Source organism: Thamnophis sirtalis, unplaced genomic scaffold (genome assembly GCF_051295495.1).
Source record: "Thamnophis sirtalis isolate CommonGarterSnake01/CBP01778 unplaced genomic scaffold, rThaSir2_p1.2 scaffold_2, whole genome shotgun sequence".
NCBI classification, from domain to species: domain Eukaryota; kingdom Metazoa; phylum Chordata; class Lepidosauria; order Squamata; family Natricidae; genus Thamnophis; species Thamnophis sirtalis.
Genome location: NW_028261382.1, coordinates 71,791,989 through 71,819,399, shown reverse-complemented (window position 1 = coordinate 71,819,399; position 27,411 = coordinate 71,791,989). Strand labels below are relative to the sequence as shown.

Here is a 27,411-nt window from a genome sequence, read left to right as displayed (position 1 = left end):
TACTGTTTCTCTGAACTGGGCAAAATTTCTGCCACCCGTTTGGACAAACCGGGATGAACCAGCTGAATACCCCTTCTGCTCCAAACTGAGCAGACCAAGAGATACAAGCTAGGCTGGGAAACCAGAAAGAAGGGTGGCCAGCCATTTGGGTTCTGTTGTCAAGGAAAGCATCCGTAACAGGTGCATAAAAATCACAGGAAGTCAACCTTGTCTCCAGGATGACTTCATTACAGGTAGGCCTCAACCTACAACCATTCATTTAGTGACTGTTCAAAGTTAGGATGGCACTGAAAAAAGTGACCACGACCATTTTTCACACCTACGACAGTGGTGGGTTGTAGGAGCCTGCCTGGAGCACTGGATACTGGTACGGTGCGCTGGAGGGTCTTTTAAGTCTTTGGCGCTTCTGCACATGCGCATGGCGCGTACAGCACCTGCACAATGCTCTGCTGAGCAGCTGGAGCATTGTGGAGGCTCGCAGAGGCGCTAAGACGCAAGGGTGTGCTGTGTGCGTGCGCATGTGTGCACTGCACACGTCCATGTGGACGCTGCCGGGCCCGCCCCAACCATACCGGTTGGAATGGGATCCGGAATCCACCACTGACCTACAACCATTGCTGCCTCCCCTTGGTCATGTGATCAAAAGTTGGACTCTTGGCAACTGGCATGTACTTAGGACGGTTACAGAGTCCTGGGGTCATGTGATCCCCATTTGTGAGACAAGCAAAGTCAACAGGGAGGCCAGATTCACTTAACAACCCTGTTACTAACTTAACAACGCCAGCGAGTCCCCTAACCGACTCCTAAGTTAAACATTAAGAGTTGAACTCTTCACTTTCTAAAGTGGCTGGGGAATTGTGGGAGTTGAAGTCCACTCATCTTCCAGGGGTCAAAGTTGAGAAAGGCTAGATAAAAGCTGCTGAGATGCATGGCAGACTCACCTCCCTGCGGGAAAAATTGGGCATAGATGAGCTTGAAGGTCTCTTCATCCACCAGGCCACTGGGACACTCCTGAAGAGAAACCACACACAGGTTAGACCTGGAAGGAGCAGATTTCTTCCCTTTCTTTCTTTCTCCCCCTCTCTCCCCCCTTCCCCTCTTCCTTCCTTCCTTCCTTCCTTTCTTTCTCCCTTTCTTTTTCCCTTTCTTTCTTTCTTTCTTTCTTTCTTTCTCCCTCTCTCTCCCCCTCCCCCTCTTCCTTCCTCTTCCTTCCTTCCTTCCTTCCTTCCTTCCTTTCTCCCTTTCTTTTTCCCTTTCTTTCTTTCTTTCTTTCTTTCTTTCTTTCTTTCTTTCTTTCTTTCTTTCTTTCTCCCTCTCTCTCTCCCTCCCCCTCTTCCTTCCTCTTCCTTCCTTTCTCTTTCTTTCTCCCTTTCTTTTTCCCTTTCTTTCTTTCTTTCTCCCTCTCTCTCTCCCTCCCCCTCTTCCTTCCTCTTTCTTCCTTTCTTCCTTCCTTTCTTCCTTTCTTCCTTTCTTCCTTTCTTCCTTTCTTCCTTTCTTCCTTTCTTCCTTTCTTTCTTTCTTTCTCCCTTTCTTTCTCCCTCCCCCTCTTTCTTACTCTCTTTCTTTCCTCCTTCCTTTCTTTCCTTCTCCCTTTCTTTCTCCCTTTCTTCCTCCCATTCTTTCTTTCTCCCTTTCTTTCTTTCTCTCTCCCTTTCTTTCTTTTTCCTTTACTTTCTCCCTTTCTTTTTCTTTTTTTCTCCCTCTCCCTCCCCTTCTTCCTCCCTCCCTTCCTCTTTCTTTCTCCCTGCCTTCCTTCCTTCCTTTCTTTCTTGACTGAAGACCGCCAGATCTCCTTCCCACAGCTTCACTTTCCCTGGAGAGTTGATCTTCTGTGATTTTTAAGATAGAAGTGGTCCATTTGGGAGCTACTCCAGCTCTCTCCCTTGTGGCCCCAAAGGCCACTCACATTGTGCCCCCAATATTCACTAACAAACCCCACAATAATGTGAGGTTAATTCTTTTCCAGGTTTCATCTGGAAAGGTAATAAAATAGGTGTGCTAGAACTCCCATGCACTTAAAATGAAATCACCTTTGAAATCACCCTGCTGATCAAAGAGAGATTTTGGTCTTGGGGTTCCCTGGAGCCTTGGAAGGAGGCACAGTTGTGGGTGCTCCATCATTGGAGGTTTGCACAAAGAGATTGGACAGCCATTTGTCTGAAAGGCTATAGGGCAGGGTGTCAAACTCAAGGCCCATGGGACAGATCCGGCCCAAGGGATGCTTAAATCTGGCCTGCGGGGCCACCTGAGAAACAGCCAAGGACTGGCCCACGGTGCATCTGCCAGCAAATATGGAGCTCAGGAGGTGTATACGGCTTTCCCGAGTTCCATTTTTGATGACAGAGTGCTGCAGGAGGCCGTCGCAGCCGAAAACGGAGCCTGGGAGGGGTACCCTTGACACGAGTGATATCGAGCTGGCCACGCCCACCCTGGACACACACACATGCACCCAGTTCCCAAGGTCAAACACAACCCTGACGCGGCCCTCAATGAAATCGAGTTGGACACCCCTGCTGTAGGGCTCTCCTGCTGGAGCAGGGGGTTGGACTAGAAGACCTCCAGGGGCCCTTCCAATCGGTTATTCTGCATTCTGTATGCTCTGAAGGCAGCTGGAACCCGGAGCATTGTGTCTGAAAGCGAAGGCCGTGCCAGTTGGTCAAAGGGGAGCCAGGCTGTGGCTGCCCCCAAGACGTGAGCCAGAAATGATAGGCCTGGTGGCATATTTTACAGTGGCTTCCAAGAGCCAAGCATTACAGGAAAGCCATTAAAGATACATGCTGCAGAAGGCAGAGGTGGTTTCCTGCTTGGGGGGGGAGTTCTCACAAACATCCCTTGGCTTCCTGCCCAGCCTTAGTCAACAGCTTCCCCCCTCTCTTTCTGTGCCAGCGGGACCATCTTGAGAGGCAGTTAAATGAGCCTCAAATTCTCTGAGTGTATTTCTGGAACCGCACCGTTTTGTTTGCAAAGGAGATGCTACAAATTGTTGGGTAAAGAGTTTGAGGAGACACCATGGTGAGGCTCACTGTCGACCTGAAGCTGGCACATGCGTAATAGGGGTCGTATTAACTTACATTCCCTAAAGGTAAAGGTTCTTCTCGCACATGTGTGCTAGTCGTTCCTGACTCTAGGGGGCGGTGCTCATCTCCGTTTCAAAGCAGAAGAGCCAGCGCTGTCTGAAGACACCTCCATGGTCATGTGGCCAGCATGACTAAACACCAAAGGTGCACAGAACGCTGTTCCCTTCCCACCAAAGGTGGTCCCTATTTTCCTTCTTGCATTTTTTATGTGCTTTTAAACTGCTAGGTTGGCAGAAGCTGGGACAAGTCACGGGAGCTCACTCCATTACACGGCGCTAGGGATTCAAACCGCCAATGTCTCCTACCAGCGATGCGGTGGCTTTCCCTACGTTCGTAAATGCTCGCTTCACTTCACACGCGCCCCCATCCACGCATGCACTCGGCTTTCCATGCATGCACTCTGATTGTGCACTCACTTGCATGCATGCGCGCAGCTTGAAAACATGCCTAAATAGGACGCCATCTTCTAGCAGCAGGGAAGGGGCAATAAGAGGGAGTGTTAGGGCTCGTTGGCATTTCTTCCCGTGGGAACTGAGAAGGTGCCTGCAGCTGGTGGGAGGTGGAGTTTGGAGTCATCGGACTGATGGACAGGGAGCTGATTGGAGAATGGGACTATGGGGGGAAGTTTCAAAGTTTTGCTTTTATTGGGTGTAATTCCTGATTCTGGCCATAATCAATAGCAGAGCTCCTGGGTGAGGACATGCGTTGTAGATGCGGCTATTTTTAAATATATATATATAATTTTTGTAAATAAGAAAAGAAGCAGGTGGAGAAGAAACAACTTACGTTCTTGAAGCCTCTGTAGAGCGACTGCAGTTCCTTTTTGGTGAATTTGGTTACAAGTTGGAGCTGGTCTAGGCCTTCCGGTTGATGCCGCATGGTGGACAGCTCCAACTCGCTGTCGCCGTTGTCTGTAAAAAGAAGCCAAACTTTTACGCTCCACCATGGACATAAAAAGTACCACTTGGATCACAGAGAGGCCTGGACTTACAACCATTCATTTAGTGACCATTCGAAGTTACGACGACATTGGGAAAAAGCAACCGTTTTTCACACTTACGAGTCTTGCTGCATCCCCGTCATCAAAATTCAGATCCTTGGCATTAGAATTAAACAATGGACAAATGTATATGTATATGTATATGTATATGTATATGTATATGTATGTGTATGTGTATATGTATATGTATATGTATATGTATATGTATATGTATATGTACATGTACATGTACATGTACATGTATATCTATATGTATATTTGCCCACACCATGTAACCTGAGGTATAAAAGCAAGACATATATATGTGTGTGTGTTGCATTTTTGCTGATAAATAAATGAAGGGAAACTAGTATAGATCTATTTCAAGCTATTTAGCTCTCATCAGCAAGCCATACCTTTGCTGGAATTCGAACCTGGGCTGTTTTTACATATTAGGCAGTTATATTAACCTCTTAAGCCACAAGCTCTCCTCCCTTATCAGCTGAGCCAGGGGAATGGTTAAGTGTTTTGTCAAAGCACCTGAGGGAAGCAGTATGCTCCCTCCCATATTTGGTCATACCAGGTGCTTTCTCTCTCTCTCTCTCTCTCTCTCTCTCTCTCTCTCTCTCTCACACACACACACACACACACACACACACACACACACACACACAATGGAAAGAACATGAATAGAAGTACTTTAAATGTATAAATGATTGTGATTGGTAGTAAAACTGTAGGAGATATTGAATAATGGAAGGATGAAGGATGAAATTTTGATTTAGTTAAGGAAATATGAATTTACAAAATAGGTGAAAATACATCTTTGAATATCATAGCGATATGAAAGAGGGGGAAAAGTCAAAATGGGGATAGAAAATAGGGGAAATTAGCAATTATTTATTAAGATGTTAAGATATACAAAAGGACAGGAAGAAGGTTTAGAAATGAAGGGTGATAATAAAAGCCATGTATAAATAATATGAAATAATAGAAATGAAATGTAATATTTAGAAGTAATAAGATTGGTTATGTGTACTGAAATGCATGATATCCAGATGCCACACCATTCATGCACTGATATGTATAAAGACTATAAAAAATAAAAAATTGATCAAAAAAAAATTCAGATGCTTGGCAACTGGTTCGCACTTATGACGGTCACAGTGTCCTAGGGTCATATGATCCCCTTTTGCAACCTTCTGACAAGCAAAGTCAAGGAGAAGCCGGAGTCACTTAACAACAACTATCTTAACAACTACAGTAAATCACTCAACAACAGCGGCAGGAAATTTTGGGCTCAATTGTTGTAAATTGAGGACTACCTGAACAGAATCATAGAATCTTTGATCATCAGTCTACGATCCGCATCTTAAATTTTTCAATCTGGTCAAGCCCAATAATGTATTCAGAATTCCTTCTTAGACTGATAAAGGCAAGATGTGATAAAACAAATAATAGGAAAAATCTTCAATCTCAGCTTGACCATTAATATAATTCTAGGTTTATTCATTGGGCCTATGATCCGGTTTATTTAATCATGATTTGCAGAGGAGGACCGAGTGGCTGGGCTCAAATAGCAAACTAACACATTTTTACAATAGAATAGAATATAATTCTTTATTGGCCAAGTGTGATTGGACACACAAGGAATTTGTCTTTGGTGCAGATGCTCTCCGTGTACATAAAAAGACAAGATACATTCTATAGAATAGAATAGAATAGAATAGAATAGAATAGAATAGAATAGAATTCTGCTCATTCACATCCAGCAAACTCTTTCAAGGGAGGATTTACAGTCACAGACCTTCTCTGGCTTGGAAAGCTGCCAGGCCGATCTCTGCAGAAATTGGCAAGGAGTCTGGGAGAGTCATGAATCAATTAAGGAAACTTATTGTCTCCTGCAAACTCCACTCCCCTTTGCTCCTCTTTTATTCCCTCTGGGAGGGGCCATTCATCAACCACCTGTGGCCTTACTCCCAAGTCGACCCCTGTTCTTTAGCTGTTCCCTTCGTCTGGCAACTCTGTGCATGCGCACACTGGGAACAGGCTCCAGCTGTTCGTCTGCCTCACTGATGTCTGACTCCGAAGGCAGCTGGTAACTGGCATATGACCCTGGCCCCTTCTCTGCCTCCAACCCAGAGCCCTCGTCTGAGCCTTCCCCAGACTCCAGGACTGGCCCAGGTTCCTCTCCAATCTCCTCACTGGCTGAATCTGTGGCCAGCTTTGCTGGCCACTGGCGGACCACAACAACAGATTACCTCCTGGAGTTTTGGGAACTCCATCCCGCGAGGTTTTTCAAAAAGAAAAAAGCTTGGACCTCCATTTACCCAGGGTGGTCTGAGAATTCCTGGTCTGGATAGGAAGTTTAGAAGGCCCTTCCAAGTCTATGATCTGAATTTTACCATGATCACTTGAAGGCCGATTTGGTACCGTTTGAAGACAAAGGAAATGGCTTTTTCTATGGTATTGTCCTCAAGACGCATGGGCACTTTCAAATGGGGTGGCTGGGGAGTCCCAAGCCATCTGGAAAGCATCAGACGATCGACAGCTGCCATGACATGAGACATTTCCTTATTCTTTGAAGAGTTACAGGATGTCACTTCAGCAAATACATCTCTCCGGTGCAACCCCACTGATCCCTGGATTCCTTTGCTCAGACCAGGATCTTGTGGTTTGAGGTATTTGATGCTGGCAGAAGAGATCAGTCAAATACACCGACTTCCAAGCCGGATGCTGGCCGAGAACGGACCTCCCGTCCTGATTCAGCAGAAAAGTCCTAATGCTTAATTGTGGGGAGAAAGATCCGCCTGGTTCAGTTCCAAGTGGGGAGAAAGACACTGGAAACATGGAGGCCGCTTGGAAAGATGGTTTGATGATGGATCAGAACCACATGAGTTCTGGTTAGCAGACCCCATGGATTTGAAAGTGGGGGGACTTTATACCTTCTCTTGGGCTTTGTATTTGAGCCTCCTGTGCAAGAACATATATTCTATTGGCTGTTGTCAGGCCCCCAATGGGGCCATGTAGGGGTCATGTTTGTCTAAGCTCAGTTTGGTTGAAGTTTGGACCGCTGATGCAATGACGGGGCGTTGGGCAATTCCCATTGTGGCTGAGGGCTACCATATTCTTTGGACTATAAGGCGCACCGGGTATATAAGACGCACCAAGATTTCAAACAGATAAGTAAGAAAAAAAGTTTTTGTCCTCCCCGGCCCCCAGAAGCATCCTGCAGGCTTCAGTAAGGCTGGAGGAAGGGGAAAATGCCCCTGTTTTTGCAAAGAACAGCCTGTTTCTAGCTCATGTTTCTCAAAAATGGGATGTGAGGATAGGGCTATGGGAGGCCAAAAATGTCTATATTTGGTGTATAAGACGCACCAACATTTCCACGCTCTTTTAGGGAGGAAAAAGGTGTGTCTTATACTCCAAAAATACAAAAGGTAGTCCTACCTTTATTCAGGCCTTGGTGCAGGGAATTTTTGCCTATGAATAGAACTACCTAGATACTTGGTTTCTTTCAATGAGCTCTTTATCTCCTAAGTGTTGGCATCTGCCGAAGGCTGTTAAGAAAGGTAGGGGCTGCTCCCTGTCTCCAAGAGCATGTTCCCCCTCCATTTCTCCCTTTAGGGGAATATAATATTCTGCCTTTTTTAATATGTCCTGGAATATTTGATTCCTCTAGGAGAGGGCTGGGTACAAACTTTCTCTACCATCAAGGCTAAAGGCTTCCTCTCCAATTGCATTCGCCCCCCCCCCCTTCCACTCCCACTCCCCCCCAATTCACTGCTGTGCTTTTCCTCACCTTAAGACAATCTCTGTTGGACAGATTTACAGTGATTGGGGTTGTTGTTGTTGTTGTTGTTGTTGTTGTTGTTATTATTACTACTACTTTTCCCAAACAAGCCCTGAAAGGCGGTGCGAGAGACCAGCGAGTTATTCTGGGCAAGGGCAGAGCAAGCATGACACAGCAACGGTGAGCTTCTTTTAAAAATAGGCTGAGCAGCATCCAAGAGCCGGGCCAGCCCCACCCTCAGCTTTAGACTCCAAAGGCTGGCTCAGCCCCCAGGAGCTGGTTAGGCAGACTGCCGGAGGTCCCAGGTGCCCCTCCCCTGTTTCTCCTCTTTGCTTTTTCTCCTACCCCTCCCTCTCTCCCTCCTTCTCTCTCTCTCTCTTTCTTCCTTCCTTCACCCATCTCTTCTTTCTATCACTCCTTTCCCCTCCCTTGTCTTTCCTTCTTTTCTTCTTCCCTTTCCCTCTCTCTCTCTCTCTTTCCCCTTCCCTCCCTCCCTGCAACTTACTTTCCTTCCTTCCTCATTCCTTCCTCATTCCCTCCCTCCCTGCAACTCTCCTCCCTCCCTCACTTCTTCCCTTCTCTCTCCTCTGCCTCCCTCTCTGCAACTCTCCTTCCTTCCATCTCTCCCTCTCTTTCCTTCTTCTTTCCCTCCCTCCTCCTTCCTTCCATTCCCATCTCTTCTTTCTCTCACTCCTTCTTTTCTCTCTCCCTTGTCTTTTCTTCTTCCCTTTTTTCTCTCTCCCTGCAACTTACTTTCCTTCCTTTCTTTCTTTCTTGTTCCATCCCTCGTTCCTTCCTCGTTCCCTCCCACCCTGCAACTCTCCTCCCTCCCTTACTTTTTCCCTTTTCTCTCTCTCTTTCCCCTTCCCTCCCTCCCTGCAACTTACTTTCCTTCCTTCCTTCCTTCCTCATTCCTTTCTTGTTCCCCCCTCCCTGCAACTCTCCTCCTTCCCTCACTTCTTCCCTTCTCTCTCCTCTGCCTCCCTCCCTGTAACTCTCCTTCCTTCTATCTCTCCCTTTCTTTCCTTCCTCCTTCCTTCCCTCCTCCTTCCTTCTTTCCCCATCTCTTCTTTCTATCACTCTTGCTTTCCTATCTCCCTTGTCTTTCCTTCTTTTCTTCTTCCCTTTTTTTCCTCTCTCTCTCTTCCCCCTCCCTCCCTGCAACTTTCCTTCCTTCCATCTCTCTCTGTGTTTTTCCTCCTTCCCTCCCTCCTTCTTCCTTTCTTCCTCCATCCCTTCTTTCTATTACTCCTCCATCCCTTGCCCTCCTCCTTTTCTGTCTTCCCTTGCTTCCCTCCCTCTCTCCTCTCCTGCTGTGCCAGGCAGGGCTTTTGCCAGGGTGCCAATGGAGAGACAAGGGGAGATATGGCCATCCTTAAAGCCTCTTTGGAGGTTTTGGATTTAAGGCTCCAACAAGCAAGTTTTTCCTCTTTGATTGGTATTTTATCATTGAGTGCTAAGCTCCCTTAAGAGTTACTGATTTCCTGCCGTTGCATTGTGCTGGTGAGTTGAGGATGCTGTTTCTTTATTTTCTAACAATTTATATGGCAGTCCATTTTGCTCCCACAACTCTGGGCAGCTCGCAATACGTTAAAACTGTACAATCACAGAATTAAATTACAGCCACAGAACACCAAATAATTCAGGTGGACATAAATTAACGCACGCCTCCTGTCTTTGGATCCTCCAGCTGGGCTCGCTAACTCTTGGCCCAATGCCAGAAAAGGCAGCCAGGCCCTTACGGCTCTCCAAAAGTCTCACCTGGATGAGATCAACGGACTTGGCCCATTGGGGCCTCTGCAAAAGAGTGGTTTGAATTCTGAATCCTTCCAGGGAGTTCCCAAAGGTTTCACGTTGATCCAACAGGACCAGGAGGGGTGCACTGTCATCCCCCAAGTCCCACCACAGACCATTCTCAAGAGAGACCAAGATGATCTCCAGTCTCCGTTTGCTGGGAAAGATGAAGATAATCCAGAGACCTTAGTATTCAGTGTCCCACTACCATCTCTACATCTTTCCATTAAAAAACCGAAATCGTCCTACCAATAGCAGAGAAGAAATTCTGGAAACTGTAGCAGAAAACCAAATAATATGAGTTGGAGGTCTTCTAGTCCAATCCCCTGCAGAAGCAGGAGATCCTAACCCATTCTGGACAAATGGATGCCTGATCGCTTCTTAGAAGCCTCCAGTGATGGAGCACAACTTCTGGAGGCAAGAGGTTCCACTGATTAATTATTTTCACCGACAGGATGATTTTCCTTAGTTCTAGGTAGGATCTCTCTTTGAACAGCTTCGGTTACTTCTTGTCCTGTCCTCAAGTACTTTGGAGAATAGGTGGAATAGAATAGAATGAATGAGCTGGAAGGGACTTTGAGGTCTTCCAGTCCAGCCTCCTGCTCAAGCAGGAGACCCTACATCCATGATGGTGAACCTATGGCATGAGTGCCAGAGGTGGCACGGAGAGCCCTCTCTGTGGGCATGTGCACCACTGCCAGCTGTTCTTCTGCTTTCTGGCACGCATGTCAGCTGGTCTTCGCAGGCACTGCAGTGCCATAAAATGGCCCCCAAAACAGCCAAAAAAGAGTTTCTCGGGCTGTTTGGGGGGGGGCTGTTTTGGGGCCATTTTTGGGCCATTTCTGGGCCTTTTTCAGACTGAAAAAGGCCAGAAACAGCCTGAAAACAGTCCAAAAAGGGCCTGAAAACAGCCTGAAAACAGTCCAAAAAGGGCCTGAAAACAGCCTGAAAACAACCTAAAAACAGCCTGAAAACAAGCTGAAACAGCCTGAAAACTGCCTGAAAACAGCCTGAAAAACAGCCTAAAAATGGCCTGAAAACAGGCATGCACACGCCAGCCAACTAATCTTCAGGTTTCCAGTGCTCTGGCACGTGCACATACATACACATGCATGTGTGTTCTGGTTTGAGCACTTGGTGCCAAAAAGGTTCTCCATCACTGCCCTATAGCACCTCAGATGACCCTCTCTTCTTTTCCAAATATTGGGAAATGGCTATCATGTCATCCCTTACTTTTCTCACCACTGAACCACATCTTGTTCGATGGGCCCTGTGTCCAAGCCTGTCCAGATCCTTCCGTCTCTTGAGCCTGTCTTCTGGAGTCTTGGCTGTTCCTGCTAGCTTGGTGTCGTCTGCAAATTTGATGAGTCCCCCTTCTATCCTTCTTCTAGATCATTGATGAAGATGTTGAAGAGTCCTGGGCGTCAGAGGGAAATTTGACCCACCCCATGCTTCCCTCCAGGTAGAGGTAGTTCCATTGAGGGCTGCATGTTGAGTGTGCTTGGACAGCCAGTTGCGAATCCATCTGGTGGTGATGCTGTCTATCCCACATTTTTCTATCTTAGCATGTAGTGTGTTTGTCACCAGTGTGCCCAGAAAACAACAACAAATAAAACGATAGCAAATAGGAAGGGTGCATAGAAGAGCAACCAAGATGATTAGGGAACTGGAGGCTAAAACAGATAAAGAATGGTTGCTGGAAATGGGTATGTTTGGTCTGATTAAAAGAAAGACTAGGGCTGATATGATAGCAGTGTTCTGATATTTCAGGGGCTGCCCCAAAGAAGAGGGAGTCAAATTATTCTCCAAAGCACCCGAAGGCAGGGCAAGAAGCAATGGGTGGAAACTAATCAAGGAGAGAAGCAACTTAGAACTGAGGAGAAATTTCCTGACAGTTAGAACAATTAGAACAGTTAGAAAGTGGAACAACTTGCCTCCAGAAGTTGTGAACGCTCCATCACTGGAGTTTTTTAAAAAGATGTTGGATAATCATTTGTCTGAAGTGGTGTAGGGTTTCCTGATGATGCAGGGGGTTGGACTAGAACAGTGTTTCTCAACCTTGACAACTTGAAGTCCTGTGGACTTCAAGTTGCCAAGGTTGAAAAACACTGGACTAGAAGACCTCCAAGGTCCCTTCCAACTCTATTATTCTATTCTATTCTTCATTCCAATATCTATCCTATCCTATCCTGCTCTATTCTATTCTTCATTCCAATATTTATTCTATTCTATTCTTTATTCCAATATTTATTCTATTCTCTTTTCTATTCTCTATTCTATTCTATTTCATATTCCATTCCATTCCATTCTATTCTTTATTCCAATATTTATTCCATTCCATTCTATTCTATTCTCTTTTCTATACTATTCTATTCTGTATTCTATTCTCTCTTCTCTTTTCTATACTATTCTATTCTGTATTCTATTCTCTCTTCTCTTCTCTTCTCTTCTCTTCTCTTCTCTTCTCTTCTCTTCTCTTCTCTTCTCTTCTTCTCTTCTTCTTTTCTGTCCTGTCCTGTCCTGTCCTGCCCTATCCTATCCTATCCTATCCTATCCTATCCTATCCTATCCTATCCTATCCTATCCTATCCTATCCTATCCTATCCTATCCTATCCTGAGAATAGGATAATATATACATTAAAAAAAATATTCCCTTTCTTCCTATCCCAGCTGGATAAGCCTTCTAATGAATGGAGAACTGTATGCAATTTCTCCTTCTAACGAAGATTTTATTTGAATATCCCTGTTTTCCTCGCTAGCGTTATTTAAAAAAGCCAAAATAAAGTCATGCTTCTATGCATGTTCATTGTCCCTCTCCTAATGATAAAGTATATTACTCAGGATTGCTCCTGTAAATTCAGCAAAGGGTTCCTCTGTCTAAATCTTACATTGAAGGATAAATAATATCAATGCAAAGAAGCCAAAAAGCTTTGATCTTTTTTGCAGAATATCTACAGCAGCTCTCCAGATTCCTTGGGCTGCAACTTCAATTAGCCTATTGACCAGGCCTGAGAAAATAAGTCAAAGATACCTGTAAAAGCAAGTTTACAGGAAAGAGAATTTGAAGCAAAGCGAGGCACTTGAATTTAGCTTACCCTTGGATCCAGTTTTATGACTATTCTTTATTTTTTTCATGTTAGCAACAGGAAAGAAGCAGAAATGTATTTTTCAACCCCTTTCCTCCATAGAGGTAGGTGTGTGTGTGTGTGTGTGTGTGTGTGTGAGAGAGAGAGAGAGAGAGAGAGAGAGAGGGGAGAGAGAGATATCAAATGATGGATGGAAACACCACTAAAATCACCTCTTCAACCATTTGCAATGTGCAGGAAAACCAATTAAACCATCCTTGCAGGTGATTGTCCACAAATGCATTTGCAGAAGCAAAATAACAGAATTACAGAGTTCTTCTGTAATTCTGACACATTTCCATTAAAAAAATGAAATGGTCCTAACAATAGCAGAGGGGGGAAAATCTGGAAACTAAGGATATAACAGAATTACGGAATAACAGAGTTGGAAGGGACTTAGATTAGAAGAGGTCTTCCAGTCCAGCCCACTGCTCAAATAGGAGGCCATATACCATTCCAGACCAATGTCTGTCCAGTCTCTGCTTAAAAACTTCCAATGATGGAGCACCCACAACTTTTGGTGGCAAGCCGTTCCACGGGTTAATTGTTCTCATTATCAGGAAATTTCTCCTTAGTTTTAGGTTGCTTCTCTCCTTGATTAGTTTCCACCCATTGCTTGTTTGGTGCTTTGGAGAATAGCTTGACTCCCTCTTCTTTGGGGCAGCCCCTCACATATTGGAATGCTGCTACTATGTCACCCCCTAGTCCTTCCTTTCACTAGACTAGACTAACCAAGATCATGTCTTCAACCAACTGCAATGTGGAGAGAGACCAATGAAACTATAATTGGCAGGTTAGTTCTCCATAAATGCATTTATAGAAATTCAGTTCTTTTCTGTTCTAATCTTTCACCAGAATTCTGCCTTGAATCTCCTTTCTTTGATAAGTCCTCTAACTCTGATCAATTGCCACCTGTCAAAGGAACTGCCATCCATTTGATGGAATCCTGGATTTGGAAAAGCAGGGAGCGATGCAATATTTGCTCAAATAAAACAGAGCTTTTCAGACAGGTAGTACCACATTTCCAATAGGTATTGTTTTCCTCTTTATTTTTGCATGAGCTAAGATGCTGTTCATTCTCCTGCATTCAATTCCACAGACTACACCCTTTGCCAAGTTCTGAAACTTTTTTCCCTGTGACGTCATGGTTTGGCAGAGAAACAATTAAACTGTGGAGCTTCACAATTATGTTTAGATTAAGGGATGCCCTGCAGGGAATGGAACTGGAGGTACTTAAAAGCTGAAAACAATCGATATTGAGGTGGTCTGAAGTCGTTTTAAAGAAGGATTGATGCTGGCCAATGTCTTCAATAACCTTGTTTGCAACTCTGCTGAATTGAGTCAGCATATTCTTTCTGGCTGTTTTTTTTTTAATTATTTCAAATCATTTGGGATTGCAACACAGTCTAGAATGGGAAAGCTATTTTCAAACCACTTTGGATTTACTCTAAAGCCACTGCCTTATTCAGGCCCCCAAAGTTTTTAAAACTTTTAAGAAAAGGGTAAAATATTTTCTTTAGTTCCTGCTCACTTCCCTTTGCCGCTCAACATCATGTGTCAATTTAATTTCTTTCTGCATTTGGGGGGAGGGGAATGTGGTGAGGATACCGTGGACAATTCTCCATCCAGGGGTCATATCTAAGATCATGTATTGTCTGTGCAAATTTCCCTTGAACATTTCCCAACTCCTGATTTCATCTGACTATTTTCTTATAAGATCAGAGTAACGAGGATATCTTAAATGGAAAACTGACAGTTGTGAAAAAAGAGAACCGTTTTCAGTGTCACCTTTTCTAAAAAAAAAAAAATGCTGCTCACAAGGATCTCCTAGGCATTTTTGGAAAACCAAAAAGGTAGCAAGTGGACTTTCCTGGTAAGAAGTAGCCAAGAAGATGGCAATAAGCAACCACTCTTTAAGTATTATTGCCAAGAAGCAATAAGGTAAAGGTAAAGGTTCGCCTCGCACATGTGTGCTAGTTGTTCCCAACTCTAGGGGGCGGTGCTCATCTCCATTTCAAAGCAGAAGAGCCAGTGCTGTCCGAAGACATTTCCATGGTCATGTGGCCGGCATGTCTCAACGCCAAAGGCACATGGAACACTGTTATTTTCCCACCAAAGGTGGTCCCTGTTTTTCTACTTGCATTTTTGACGTGCTTTCGAACTGCTAGGTTGGCAGAAGCTGCTAGGTTGGCAGTCATGGGAGCTCACTCCATTACACGGTGCTAGGGATTCGAACCGCCGAACTGCCAACCTTTCTGAGCAACAAGCTCTGCATCTTTAGCCATTGAGCCACCACGTCCCTCTCAAGAAGCAATAGATGGAAACTAATCAAAGAGGGAAGCTAGAACTAAGGAGGAATTTCATGTCGATGAAAAACAATGATCCGTGGAATGGCTTGACTTCAGAAGTTATGGGTGCTCCATCACTGGAGGGTTTTAACAACTATTTGTCCAGAATGGTGAAGGGTCTCCTGCTCCAGCAGGGGGTTGGACTAGAAGACCTCCAAGGTCCCTTCTAACTCTGTTATTCTATCAAAACTTGATAGAACCTGAGAGACCGCCTGCTGCCAATTACCTCCCACAGACCCATTAGATCTCACAGGGTTGGCCTCCTCCGGGTTCCATCTATTAGCCAATGCCATCTGGCTACTACCCGGGGGAGGGCCTTCTCTGTGGCAGCTCCGGCCCTCTGGAACGAACTCCCCGCAGGGATTCGGACCCTCACCTCTCTCCAGGCCTTCCGAAAAGCCGTCAAAACCTGGCTTTGCCGGCAGGCCTGGGAGTGATGAGTTCCCTCCCCTCTCGACTTGTATGGCTGCGTGACTCTTGCTTATTTTAATTGTTTGTATGTCGTTTTATGTTCCCCTTTTCCCCTATTGAATTGTTCGCCGCTCTGAGTCCTTCCCGGAGAAGGGCGGCATACAAATAATAAAATTCAATTCAATTCAATTAAAAAAAAAACCCAAAAAACGAAGAGGCGATGGGAGCCTTCACATTTAAATTGGGTAGAAGATAACAAGTCTCTTGGGAAGGAAGGAAGGAGGTAGGGGACCACTGCCCCAATTTGGCCTCCTTTTGTCCTAAAATATTTGGAATGCAAAACTCCAGGTGATCATTAGATGGCAGCAAACAGTTGCTGGGTTGCTTGTACTTATTTCTAATTTCTAATTCGCTAATCGACTTTCATCGTTCATTTTCTAATCTTTGCATCTGTCATCTAACCAATTATACCTTACATCCCAAATTAAATAGCATCCTGTTTATCCTTTGTCTTTAATGTCCATTGTCAACCTATCCATCTCGACGCAATCTAATATTTTCTCTATTTCCTCTGTGGAAGAAGGGAAAGAAGAATATTTACTGTAAGTGATATTATGGTACGATGGTATAAAAGCGTAAAATAAAATATTTAGAATGCTAAATCTATAGAGGTTTATGCTAGAAATATGGAAAAAATAGATATGAACATGATACTGTATAAACAAGTCCTAAATGGTTGCAAGTAAGAGGTGTAATAGTATGTATATTGTAAAAAAAACCTGGGGATACAACCATAGTTTTCTATTGCAAAGTTGAAACTGGATGTTAAATGAAGAAAACTGTACAATAAAAATACTTTTTAAAAAAAAGGAGCTGCAGGGCGCAGCCACCCAGCCTTGACCCAGGTTTTTTGCACCATGTTGGTGACAGCCCAAATGCTTATCCTCTTCTGTGGAGCTCTTGAGCTGATTTCAAGCATGCATTCCCTTCCCAGCCACCCAGGGCCACCCCCTGCGTGACTTCATCCGAGTTGGCTGAGCTTTTGGCCCACCTAGAGAAGGTGGGGGTCACCATGGATGGTCCAATCTCTCAGCTCAAGTTACCCTCTAGCTATGGGGAAAGGTTGGAGAAGAAGGTGGTATTGGTACCAGGCTCCTGGAGGAAAGATGAGATGGGGGTTTATAATGGAGGAATCAATCAATCAATCAATCAATCAATCAATCAATCAGTGTTTGGGTAACAAGGTTTAAGATGTGGGTGCTCCAACACTGGAGGCTTTTAAGAAGGGACTAGACAACCATTTGTTGAAAATGGTAGAGGGTCTCCTGTTTCAGCAGGGGAGGGGTTGGACTAGATGACCTCCAGGCATCTAGTCCTCCCTTCCAACTCTGTCATTCTGTTCAGTTCCCACTGCCCTCCCAGGACTGGCATAGCCAAGAGGGTCAACCCTTGAATTGGGGCTCCAAGGAAGAGTCCTATGCAATGCCCAGAGCTTGGTGCCAGTCTCAGCAGGAGGTTTGCAAGTGTTTATCTCAGGAGAAGAGCGAAATCTCAGCTTTCAGAAGATGACTCCAGAGGGAGGGAGGAAAGGGAGGCAGCGGTCAAAGAAAGGCCAGGCCACACCAGCCTCCTGTTTACTGCCACTTCGGACAGAGTAAATCAGTCAGAAAGGAAAATGGGAGTGGAGGGGCTGGGGATGAGACCCTTTAAATAATTGAAGACTTGCATTCAGCTCCAGGGAATCAAAGAAGTTTGGAAAGAGAGAGAGAGAGAAGGGGGTGGGAGAGGGAAAGAGAGAGAGGGAGATGGGGAGAAAGGGGGAGAGGGAGAAAAGGACGAAGGAGAGAGAAAGGGGGAGAGGGAGAGAAAGGGGGAGAGGGAGAAAAGGGCGAAGGAGAGAGAAAGGGGGAGAGGGAGAGAAAGGGGGAGAGGGAGAAAAGGGCGAAGGAGAGAGAAAGGGGGAGAGGGAGAGAAAGGGGAAGAGGGAGAAAGGAGAGAGAGAGAAAGGGGGAGAGGGAGAAAGGACAGAGAGAAAGGGGGAGAGGGAGAAAAGAGAGAGAGAGAAAGGGGAAGAGGGAGAAAAGAGAGAGAGAGAAAGGGGGAGGGGGAAAAGGAGAGAGAGAAAGGGGGAGAGGGAGAAAGGACAGAGAGAAAGGGGGAGAGGGAGAAAAGAGAGAGAGAGAAAGGGGGAGAGGAAAAGGGGGGAGAGTGAAAGGGAGAGAGGGAGAAAGGAGAGAGAGAAAGGGGGAGAGGGAAAATGGAGAGAGAGAAAGGGGGAGAGGGAGAAAAGAGAGAGGAGGAGGGGGGATAGAGGGATAGAGGAGGAGGGGGAGAGAGAGAAAGGGGGAGAGGGAGAAGAGAGAGAAAAAGAGAGGGAAAGAGAGGGAAGGAGGGGAGGGAGAGAGAGGGAGGGGAAAAAGAGAGAGGTGGGGAAGTCATGCTTGCTGCCAGGGAGAACCGGGACAACCGAAGAGGAGGAGGAAGAGCCCCTTCCCACCTTACCTTCCATGGACATGGGCTCCAGGATCCCGAACTGCTTGAGGACGGCGATGAAGAGGATAATGACCACCGCCACGGCGCAGAGCTCCATGCCCTGGATCGCCATGGCCAGCCGGAGTCCTGCGAGGGGCGCAGGGCAGCGTTGGGGGCATGCGAGGCGCACCCCTGCCCGGGGCCAGCCCAGGTCCCCTGGGAAGGAAGGCGCCAGGGCCCAGCCAGGTGCCAAGGGAGGCGCTCCGTTGCCAGCTGTTCACATCTTCCAGCCCCGCTGCCCGGGGAAAGGCTGCCGGGCACCGCTGCCACTCTCTCCTCCTCTTCAGGTTTGCCCCCGGGGCCGCGGCGGGGCAGGGGCGGGCAGAGGCCAGGAGGAGAGGCGGCGGGGGCGGGCGGGGGCCGGAGGGTTCGCTCCTTCTGGGCTCATGAAGGAAAAAGGCGAGGCAGGAGCCAGCGGGCAAACTTTCAAAAGTTGGCAGGGGAAAGTTCTCCCGGTGTGAAGGCGAGCCCAAGGAGATCCCGGCGGACGAACGACTCCGGCTTCTGCCCAGGCGGTGCCATGGCTCCCAAGCCTCCCAGATCCAGCTGGAGCCTCCGCCACCTGCCCGCCCGCCTGGTCCGGCTCAGGAGCCTGCAGGGGTCACACCGAGATCCTCCGGAGCACCCCGGGCGCCCTGCAATGCACCGTCGATTCCGGAGTCCAGGCGCCTGACCGCTGCTGGCATCTCCGGCTGGCTGCAATGCCATTGGTTGCAAGGGCGGCTATAAAATGCCAGCCCCCACCCAGAGGAGGAGGGGGAGGAGGCGGCCCTGGCTGAGCCATCCCGGGATGCAAGAGACCAGGGTTGCCATGGCGACGACGCTGTGGTCCAGCCTCATCCCCGTGGAGAGCAAGCATCAAGTGCAGCTGATTTCAAGGCAGGCGGTGAAAGAGCAGAGCAGAGGTGACAGCTCAATCTTTGGGGTGGGGTGTTGGTGGCGGAGGAGAAACCAAGATGGTAAAGGTCCCTAAGTCATTATTTGGCTGCTTGTAGGACAAGAGTCCCACCCCTTCTCTTCAAACTTTGCATTATAGAATAACAAAATAACAAGAGTTTGGAAGGGGACCTTGGAGATCTTCTAGTCCAACCCCCTGCCTAGGCAGAAAACCCTATACCGTTTCAGACAAATGGCTATCCAACATCTTCTTAAAGACTCCCAGTGTTGGGGCATTCACAACTTCTGGAGGCAACTTCTGTTCCACTGATTAATTGTTCTCACTGTCAGGAAATTTCTCCTCAGTTCTAAGTTGCTTCTCTCCTTGATTAGTTTCCATCTGAAGAGAAGGACAAGGGAGGAGTGGGGAGACGTGATAGCAGCCTTCCAGGATTTGAGGGGCTGCAACACCAAACTTCTTTCTTTTTCTTTCTTTTTTCTCAATTATGAAGAACCAGCATCCCTGAGCATGTGCAGAGTCCTTTCCTGAATGGACATGGCACGTCTCAGTTTCCATCTCGGAGGGAAAATTAAAAACGACTCAGGGTGTTGGGTTAGGGGGATATCCCAGTGAAAAAGTTTGGGGGAGGGCTTTTTAAAATGTCCTCTTCCCCAAAACTGCCCCCTAACCCCACCCCGGCAAGGGTCACAGGCAGGCTGATGGACTAGAAATGGTCCCTTCATAGAGGCAGCTTTGGAGTGGAAGGGAATTGGAGAGGAATGGCTTGGAAAATGTGGCCAATATAAAAATAGCCCTCTGCAATGGCCAATTCTGGACCTTTGGAAAAAGCTTCTCTTTTGGTCACCATAGCATTAAAAAAAGGCCTTGAGGTTCTGGAAAGAGGGCAGAGAAGAGCAGCAAGGATGATTAGGGAGCTGGAGGCTAAAACATACAAAAAACGGTTGCAGGAATTAGGTTGCTGTTGTTCTTGTTAGTTGCGAAGTCGTGTCCAACCCATCGCGACCAGGGGTGGGTTTTTCATGCCATCGCTGCCAGTTCAGTGCATGCAAAAATTTTGCTACGCGGGCATGTTTCTTCTTTTGCCCCCCATTATTCCCAGCATTAGGCTCCTGTCTGTCTGTCTGTCGGTCTGTCTGTCTGTCCATCCGTCTGTCCGTCCATCCATCCATCCATCCATCCATTCATCATCTCTATCATCCATCCATCCATCTACCCATCATTTAACTTCTATCTATCTTTCCATCCATCCATTCATCCATCCATCCATCCATCCATTAAGCCATCCATCCATCCATCCATCCAGCCATCCATCCATCCATCCATCCATATCTAGCTATCTTTCTATCTTTCTTTCTATCTTTCTTTCTTTCTATCTATCTATCTATCTATCTATCTATCTATCTATCTCTACTATCTATCTATCTATCTCTACTATCTATCTATCTATCTATCTATCTATCTATCTATCTATCTATCTATCTATGTTGTTGTTGTTAGTTGAGAAGTCATGTCTGACCTATCGTGACCCCATGGACAATGTTCCTCCAGGCCTTCCTGTCCCCTACCATGCCCTGGAGTCCATTGAAGCTCAGGCAGGCTGCTTCAGTGACCATCCAGCCACCTCATTCTCTGTCTTCCCCTTCTTCTTTTGCCCTCCATCCTTCCCAGCATTAGGCTCTTGTCTGTCTGTCTGTCTGTCTGTCCGTCCATCCATCCATCTATCCATCCACCCATCCATCCATCCATCCACTATCTATCCATCCATCCATCCATCCATCCATCCATCCATCCATTATCTATCTATCTATCTATCTATCTATCCATCCATCCATCCATCCATTATCTATCCATCCATCCATCCATCCATCCCTCTATCTTTGTTATTGTTAGTTGCGAAGTCAGGTCTGACCCATTGCAACCCCATGGACAATGTCCCTCCAGGCCTTCCTGTCCTCTACCATCCTCTAGAGTCCATTTAAGCTCACGCCGACTGCTTCAATGACTCCATCCAGCCACCTCCTTCTCTGCCGTCCCCTTCTTCTTTTGCCCTCCATTGTTCCCAGCATGAGGCTCTTCTCCAGGGAGTCCGTCCTCAAAGGATTTGGCCTTCTGAAGAGTGGTCAATTGGATATGTCCAGTCTAATGAAAAGAAGGACTAGGGGTGGCATGAGAGGAGTCTTCTAATATTTGAGTGGCTGCCATAAAGAAGAGGGGGTGAAGATGTTCTCCAAAGCACCTGAGAGTAGAACAAAAGCAGTGGGTGGAAACTAACCAAGGAGAGAAGCAACTTAGAACTAAGGAGAAACTTCCTTAGTTGGGGGGGGGAGAGACAATTGACCAGTGGAACAGCTTGCCACCTGAAGTTGTGGGTGCTCTATCCTTGAAGGCTTTCAAGAAGAGACTGGACAACCATTTGTCTGAAAAGATATCAGGTCTCCTGCTTGAGCAGGGGGATGGACTAGAAGACCTCCAAGCTCCCTTCCAACTCTGTTATTTTGTTACTCCCCCACTTTGCCAGGACAGATCCTCTTTTATTATTCCCATGTCTTCATCATCTGCTCCCCTCCAGATGTTCAAGACTTCCACTCCCATCATTTGCATCCAAAGGATCACCTGGGTACCTTCAAAAAATTCAGCCACTTTGGATAGCGAGCTGCGTGCCCACAGCCGCTGTTTTCAAACCCGAGGTATAAAAGCTGTGTGTGTGTCTGTGTGTGTGTCTGTGTCTGTGTTGCATTTTTGCTGATAAATAAATGAAGGGAGACAAGTATAGATCTATTTCAAGCTATTTAGCTCTCATCAGCTAGCCATACCCTTACTGGGATTCGGACTTGGGATGTTTTTACATATTAGGCGGTTATATTAACCTCTAAGCCACAAACTCTTCTCCCTTATCAGCTGAGCCAGGGGAATGGTTAAGTGTTTTGTCAAAGAATCTGGTATGCCCTCGTATGCTTGTGGCAAAAATGCAACCCAAAAGTGGTTTTCTGCCTGGAAGGCTCCTAGGGTGGAGCTGGAAGGCAAAAGGGCAATTCAGTGAATATTTGGGCATACCAGCTACTTTGACATAAATACACACACACACACACACACACACACACACACGTATGTATGTATGTATGTATGTATATATGTATATACATACATATATGTGTGTGTGTGTGTGTATACAACCTTCAAGCTAAATAGCTTGAAATAGATCTATACTAGTCTCCCTTTATTTATTTATCAGCACAAATACAACATATATATATATACACACACACACACAGACACACACACACATATACATATATATACATATATACACATATATACATACATACACATACATACACATACATACACACACACACACAGAGACATACACACACACACAGAGACACACATACATACAATTTCAGAATTTTGCCTTCATCAGGAAGTGATTTTGAAAAGCTCAATTAGCTCAATCATGTGAGGAGAGGAGCTGCCATAAAACCAATTCATTTAAAGAGCAGCATAAGCCATTTCCTCCAGAGAAAACCGGCCTTAATGAAAATCAAGTGGCAGGCAGTTCCACTGGATATCCATGCAGGAGACAAAAAGTTTCAGCAACAACAACCCCCAGAAAACCAGTTTGCCTTCAGAAACAGATTCACTGAATAACCGTGTTACTAATTTAAGACCAGTCGCAATTCACTTAACGACAACTGCAAGAAAGTTCATCAAACGAGGCAAGATTCACATCCCAAATGCCTTGCTTACCGACAGAAATTTGGGGTGCGATGGGGGTTGTGAGTTGTGAACTTCCTGTAATTCAATACAGTGTGTGATTCCCTTGAGAATCTTTGCTCCTTTGTGTAATCCCTGCCCAGGCTTCCCTCTTTCTATCACTTCTCCCAGTTCGCTTCCTCCTCATTTTTCTCCCTCACTTGGGAAAGGAGTGGGGGGGGGGCAGAGAAAAGGGGGGGACTTTCCCTGCCTAAACATTCCTGTGCAAAGAAGACATTGATCCCTCTTTCTCGCCGTGTGAAATATTAAAGAGGTTTAAAGGGATAAAAGCGCCAAGGCTGCCTTCGTTCCATCCCGGGTGCATTAGCGAAGATTGGGCCGTCGCTTTAATGGATGCCATTGGACAATCAGGCGTTGCTCCGGCTGCTTTGCTGGCCTGCTTTGCTAGAAGCATCTCCCCAAAGAGTTTGTTTGGGCCAGTGTCCAAAAAACAAAGGTAATTTGGTAATCAAGCTCTCTCCCAACAAAATGTTAGAAGAAAACGAGGAATGGATGGTTGGAATGGAAACCCAAGAGGCCTTTGTTAGTGTTTTGACCGAGGCTTCCCAAGAGCCTGAAGCCAACTCCTGGTCCCGACAAAAAACCCTTTTATTAATTGACTGGGAATTCTGCTCATTCACATCCAGCAAAGTCTTTCGAGGGAGGATTTACAGTCACAGACCTTCTCTGGCTTGGACAGCAGCCAGCCCCGTATCTGCAAAACTCGGCAAGGAGTCTTGGGGAGTCACAAACCAATTAAGCGAACTAATGGTCTCCTGCAAACTCCACTCCCCCTTCGCTCCTCTTTCCTTTCCTCTGGGAGGGGCCATTCATCGTCCACCTGTGGCCTTACTCCCAAGTCGACCCCCGTTCTTTAGCTGTTCCCTTCGTCTGGCAACTCTGCGCCTGCACACCCTAGGAAAAGGCTCCAGCTGTTTGTCTGTCTCATGATGTCTGACTCTAAAGACATCTGAGAGCTGGCATATGGCCCTGGCCCCCTTTCTGCCTCTGACACAGAGCCCTCATCCGATCCTTTCCCAGACTCCAGGACTAGTCCACCTTCCTCTCCAACCTCCTCACTGTCCGAATCTGCTGCCAGATCCACTGGCCGCTGGCTGCTGACAGGCCACAACAGTTAGAAGTGCCCAGGTGGGCAAAGAGAATGCAGTTGTGTCTTTCCTCCAAAACACTAAGCTAGGGTTGCAAGACTACCACAATTCCTTTGGGCTAACTAGTCAAAGAGTGACTTACCACAGGATCTGAAAATGTTTTCAAATCCACTCCATTTTGCAGTTTCCACCAAGTTCTATCTAAAGCAGGAGTCGGCCACCTTAAACACTCAAAGAGCCATTTGGATCTGTTTCTCACAGAAAAGAAAACACCAGGAGCCACAAAACCTACCAGGGGTTGAAAAGCTCAATGAATCATGTGCCAGTGGGTGTCGCACATTGGCAGTTGCAACACATGTTTTGAGCAACAGGGAGCTGCAGCAGAGGGATGAAAGAGCCACATGTGGCTCCAGAGCCACAGGTTGCCAACCCCTGATCTAAACCCTGTCATCTTACTTCAGGGGTGTCAAACTCGATTTCATTGAGGGCCACCACAGGATTATGTGACTGAATGCCAAAGGTGCACAGAACACTGTTACCTTCCCACCAAAGGTGGTCCCTATTTTTCAACTTGCATTTTTTACATGCTTTTCAACTGCTAGTTTGGCAGAAGCTGGGACAAGTCAAGGGAGCTCAGTCCGTTACGTGGCACTAGGGATTTGAACCGCCAAAGTGCCGACCTTTCTGATCGACAAGCTCAGCATCTTGGCCCCTGAGCCACAGCGTTCCCCATGTTACTTCTGTCGGAGTTAACAGGGCGCATGCCTCGAGAGATGTAAAGTTAACGATGAGTACAGCAGTTATTATCTGGCATATCTTTATCATCTCAGAGATTTTTTAATATCTTTTTTTAGAGTTTGCATCTACAGAGGTCATGCAATCACTTATACGCAAATATATATAGTCTACATACATACAGCAATTAAACTGAATGTATTGCATCCCTCATGATCCAAAGCCACAGAGGCAGTAATTATCTCAGAATGACAGCCACTCAATAAAACAGATCAACAGCAAAATGTAAAACAGCAAACACACACACACACCACCCATGCATGTTGGCTAGTGTGTGGCTCTGAGTTTTTTAGGCATGAATTGAGAGATCCTGCGAAGCCTCTGACACATTGGCCATGGACAGACACACAGGCATAAAATATAGCTACCTACTGTGCAAAAGAGACAATCAACAAGCCAAGGAGGAAACTGAAAGAACCAAAACACCTCTTTACCAGCAATCAACATCCCGATGAGCAGAGATTAGCACCAAGATTGACATCAGACCAACAATCAAGAAGTTGACAATAGCACAATCAAGTAACTTTCAAACAAGGTAACCGTAAGCCACCCAACCAAAGGACCACTCTCATCAATTTTACAGGGGAGACCACTAGAATATAAATTGAGACCAAACCTCACTCCCTTACTACAGGTAGTGTTGATGCAAAAAAAAAAAAAACCAAGATCAGAGAGCACCAAGGACCCCATCCTCCTCCTCCCCCTTCCCCTCCTGCAAAATCTACTCCCTTCTAGCACTGATGATATTACCTAGTTTGTTAATGAAAGGTCTACGAGAAAACTCCCAAGCTCAGAAAGTACCAAGAATCCCACCATCCATCCATCCATCCATCCATCCCTCCATCCATCCTCCTCTCTGCAACATTCCCTCCCTTCTAGCACTGATAATGTTACCTAGTTTGCTAATGAAATGTCTGCAAGAAACCCACCAAATTCAGAGAGCACCAAGTACATCCTGGGTTGTTCATCAGATATCAAGGCTTCCAACTACCAGAGATCATTAGTTGAATGAACAGGTAATCAGTTACTGCTGCTGCTGTATTAAAGCTCACTTAGACTGCCAGAGGCTGTGGTGGAGATCTGGAATTATTCATTTTGGACAAGGGAAGCAGCTGCTCCAACTGATAAGGAAGCAAATAAACAGTAGCTGGGAAGTTCTCCAGCACCATCGCACCTAAAGCAACCCAGCAATGCTGTAACTCAGAGAGGTCTTCAAACTTGGCAACTTTAAGACTGGTGAATTTCAACTCCCATAAATTCTCCAGCCAGCATAACTTACTCTCTTGCAATCCCTTCCTCTGCAATCTCTCCACTTAGATCAGAGGTCTCCAAACTTGGCCACTTTAAGACTGAGCTGGCTGGAGAATTCTGGGAGTTGAAGTCCACAAGCCTTCAAGTTGCCAAGTTTGGGGACCCCTACTGTAGCTTGATGATTTGGATGGGTCTGACCTTTACAAGGTCCCCACAGAAGGTATTCCAAGTCAACCTCATAGCCTTTGCTCTCCTGAATTATGGCACAGATTACAGATTATCAGAATTGGAAGGGACTTGGAGGTCATTAGTCCAACCCCCACTCACCCAAGCAGGAGACCCTACACCATTTCTGACAGGTGGCAGTCCAGCCTCTTTGTGAAAGCCTCCAGTGATGAAGCTCCCACAACTTCTGAAGGCAACTTCTATTCCATCGGTTGATTGTTCTCACTTCAGGAAATTTCCAGGTTGAATCTCTCCTTGGTCAGTTTCCATCCATTATTCCTTCTCTGGCCTTCAAAGGTGCTTTGGAAAATAGCTTGATCCCTTCCTCTCTGGGGCAGCCCCGCAAATATTGGAAGACTGCTATCCTGTCTCCCTTGGTCCTTCTCTTCACTGGACTAGCCATGCCCAGTTCCTGCAACTGTTCTTCATGTTTTAGCTTCCAGTCCCCTCATCATCCTGGTTGTTCTTCTCTGCACTCTTTCTAGAGTCTCAACATATTTTTATAGCATGGTGACCAAAACTGGATACAGTATATTCTATGTGTGGCTTTACTAAGGTTTTATAGAGTGGTATTAGCACCTCCCTTGATCCTGACTGTATCCCTCTGTTAATGCAAACTTAGGATTGTGTTGGCTTTTTTGGCTGTCGCCGCACACGGCTGGCTCAGCTTTCTTCACACAGGAGCTCTACTTTATCTTTCAAAAAGCCTGGAATTTTAGATTTTTGCTTTTTTTTAAAAAGATATATCCTCTCTTCAAACAGTGTCAGGCAAAAGCAACCAGAATCACTTGTGAAGCATCTCATCAGTCCTCGACTTACAACCACAATTGAGCCCAGAATTAGTCCACGACTAACCAACAGTTTTGAAGTGAGCTTTGCTCCATTTGACGACCTTCCTTGTCGCCGTTGTTAAGTAAATCACTGCTGTTGTTCAATTAGTAACCCGGCTGTTAAGTGAATCTGGCTTTCCCGTTGACTTCGCTTGTCAGATGTTCGCCAAAGGGCATCACGTAACCCCGGGACATTGTGACTGTCATAAATATGAGTGTCTGAATTTTGATCATGTGATCATGGGGATTGTATGAGGTTTGGGTGGAAAACAGTCATAAGTCACGTTTTTGGGGCCATCATTAATGCATGCCACTTGCAAAGCCTTCAAATTTTGATCGTGTGATCATGGAGATGTTGCAATGGCCAAAAGAGTCGTAAGTCTCTTTTTTTCAACACCATTGTAACTTTGGTCACTAAACGAATCATTTCAAGTTGAGGACTTCTTGTAGTTGTATTCCTAGTCAACTAGTGCAAGAATCTTGCCAGAAT

The 27,411-nt window shown here is 46.1% G+C and overlaps 1 protein-coding gene across 3 annotated transcripts in view; it reads right to left on the bottom strand.

The window, feature by feature from the left end:
* Window positions 1-27,411, bottom strand: part of KCNIP3 (potassium voltage-gated channel interacting protein 3) — a 68,896-nt gene that overhangs the window by 11,245 nt on the left and 30,240 nt on the right. For 2 of the 3 annotated variants that reach the window (XM_087706065.1, XM_087706066.1), the window contains exons 3-4: window positions 3,864-3,988; window positions 942-1,011 (exon numbers count right to left, since the gene is read on the bottom strand). In XM_087706065.1, the coding sequence (XP_087562191.1) occupies window positions 942-1,011; window positions 3,864-3,988 (195 nt within the window). Of the gene's footprint in view, window positions 1-941; window positions 1,012-3,863; window positions 3,989-18,030; window positions 18,681-27,411 lie in introns of those variants that run through there. The other variant, XM_087706067.1, reaches the window with a different exon arrangement.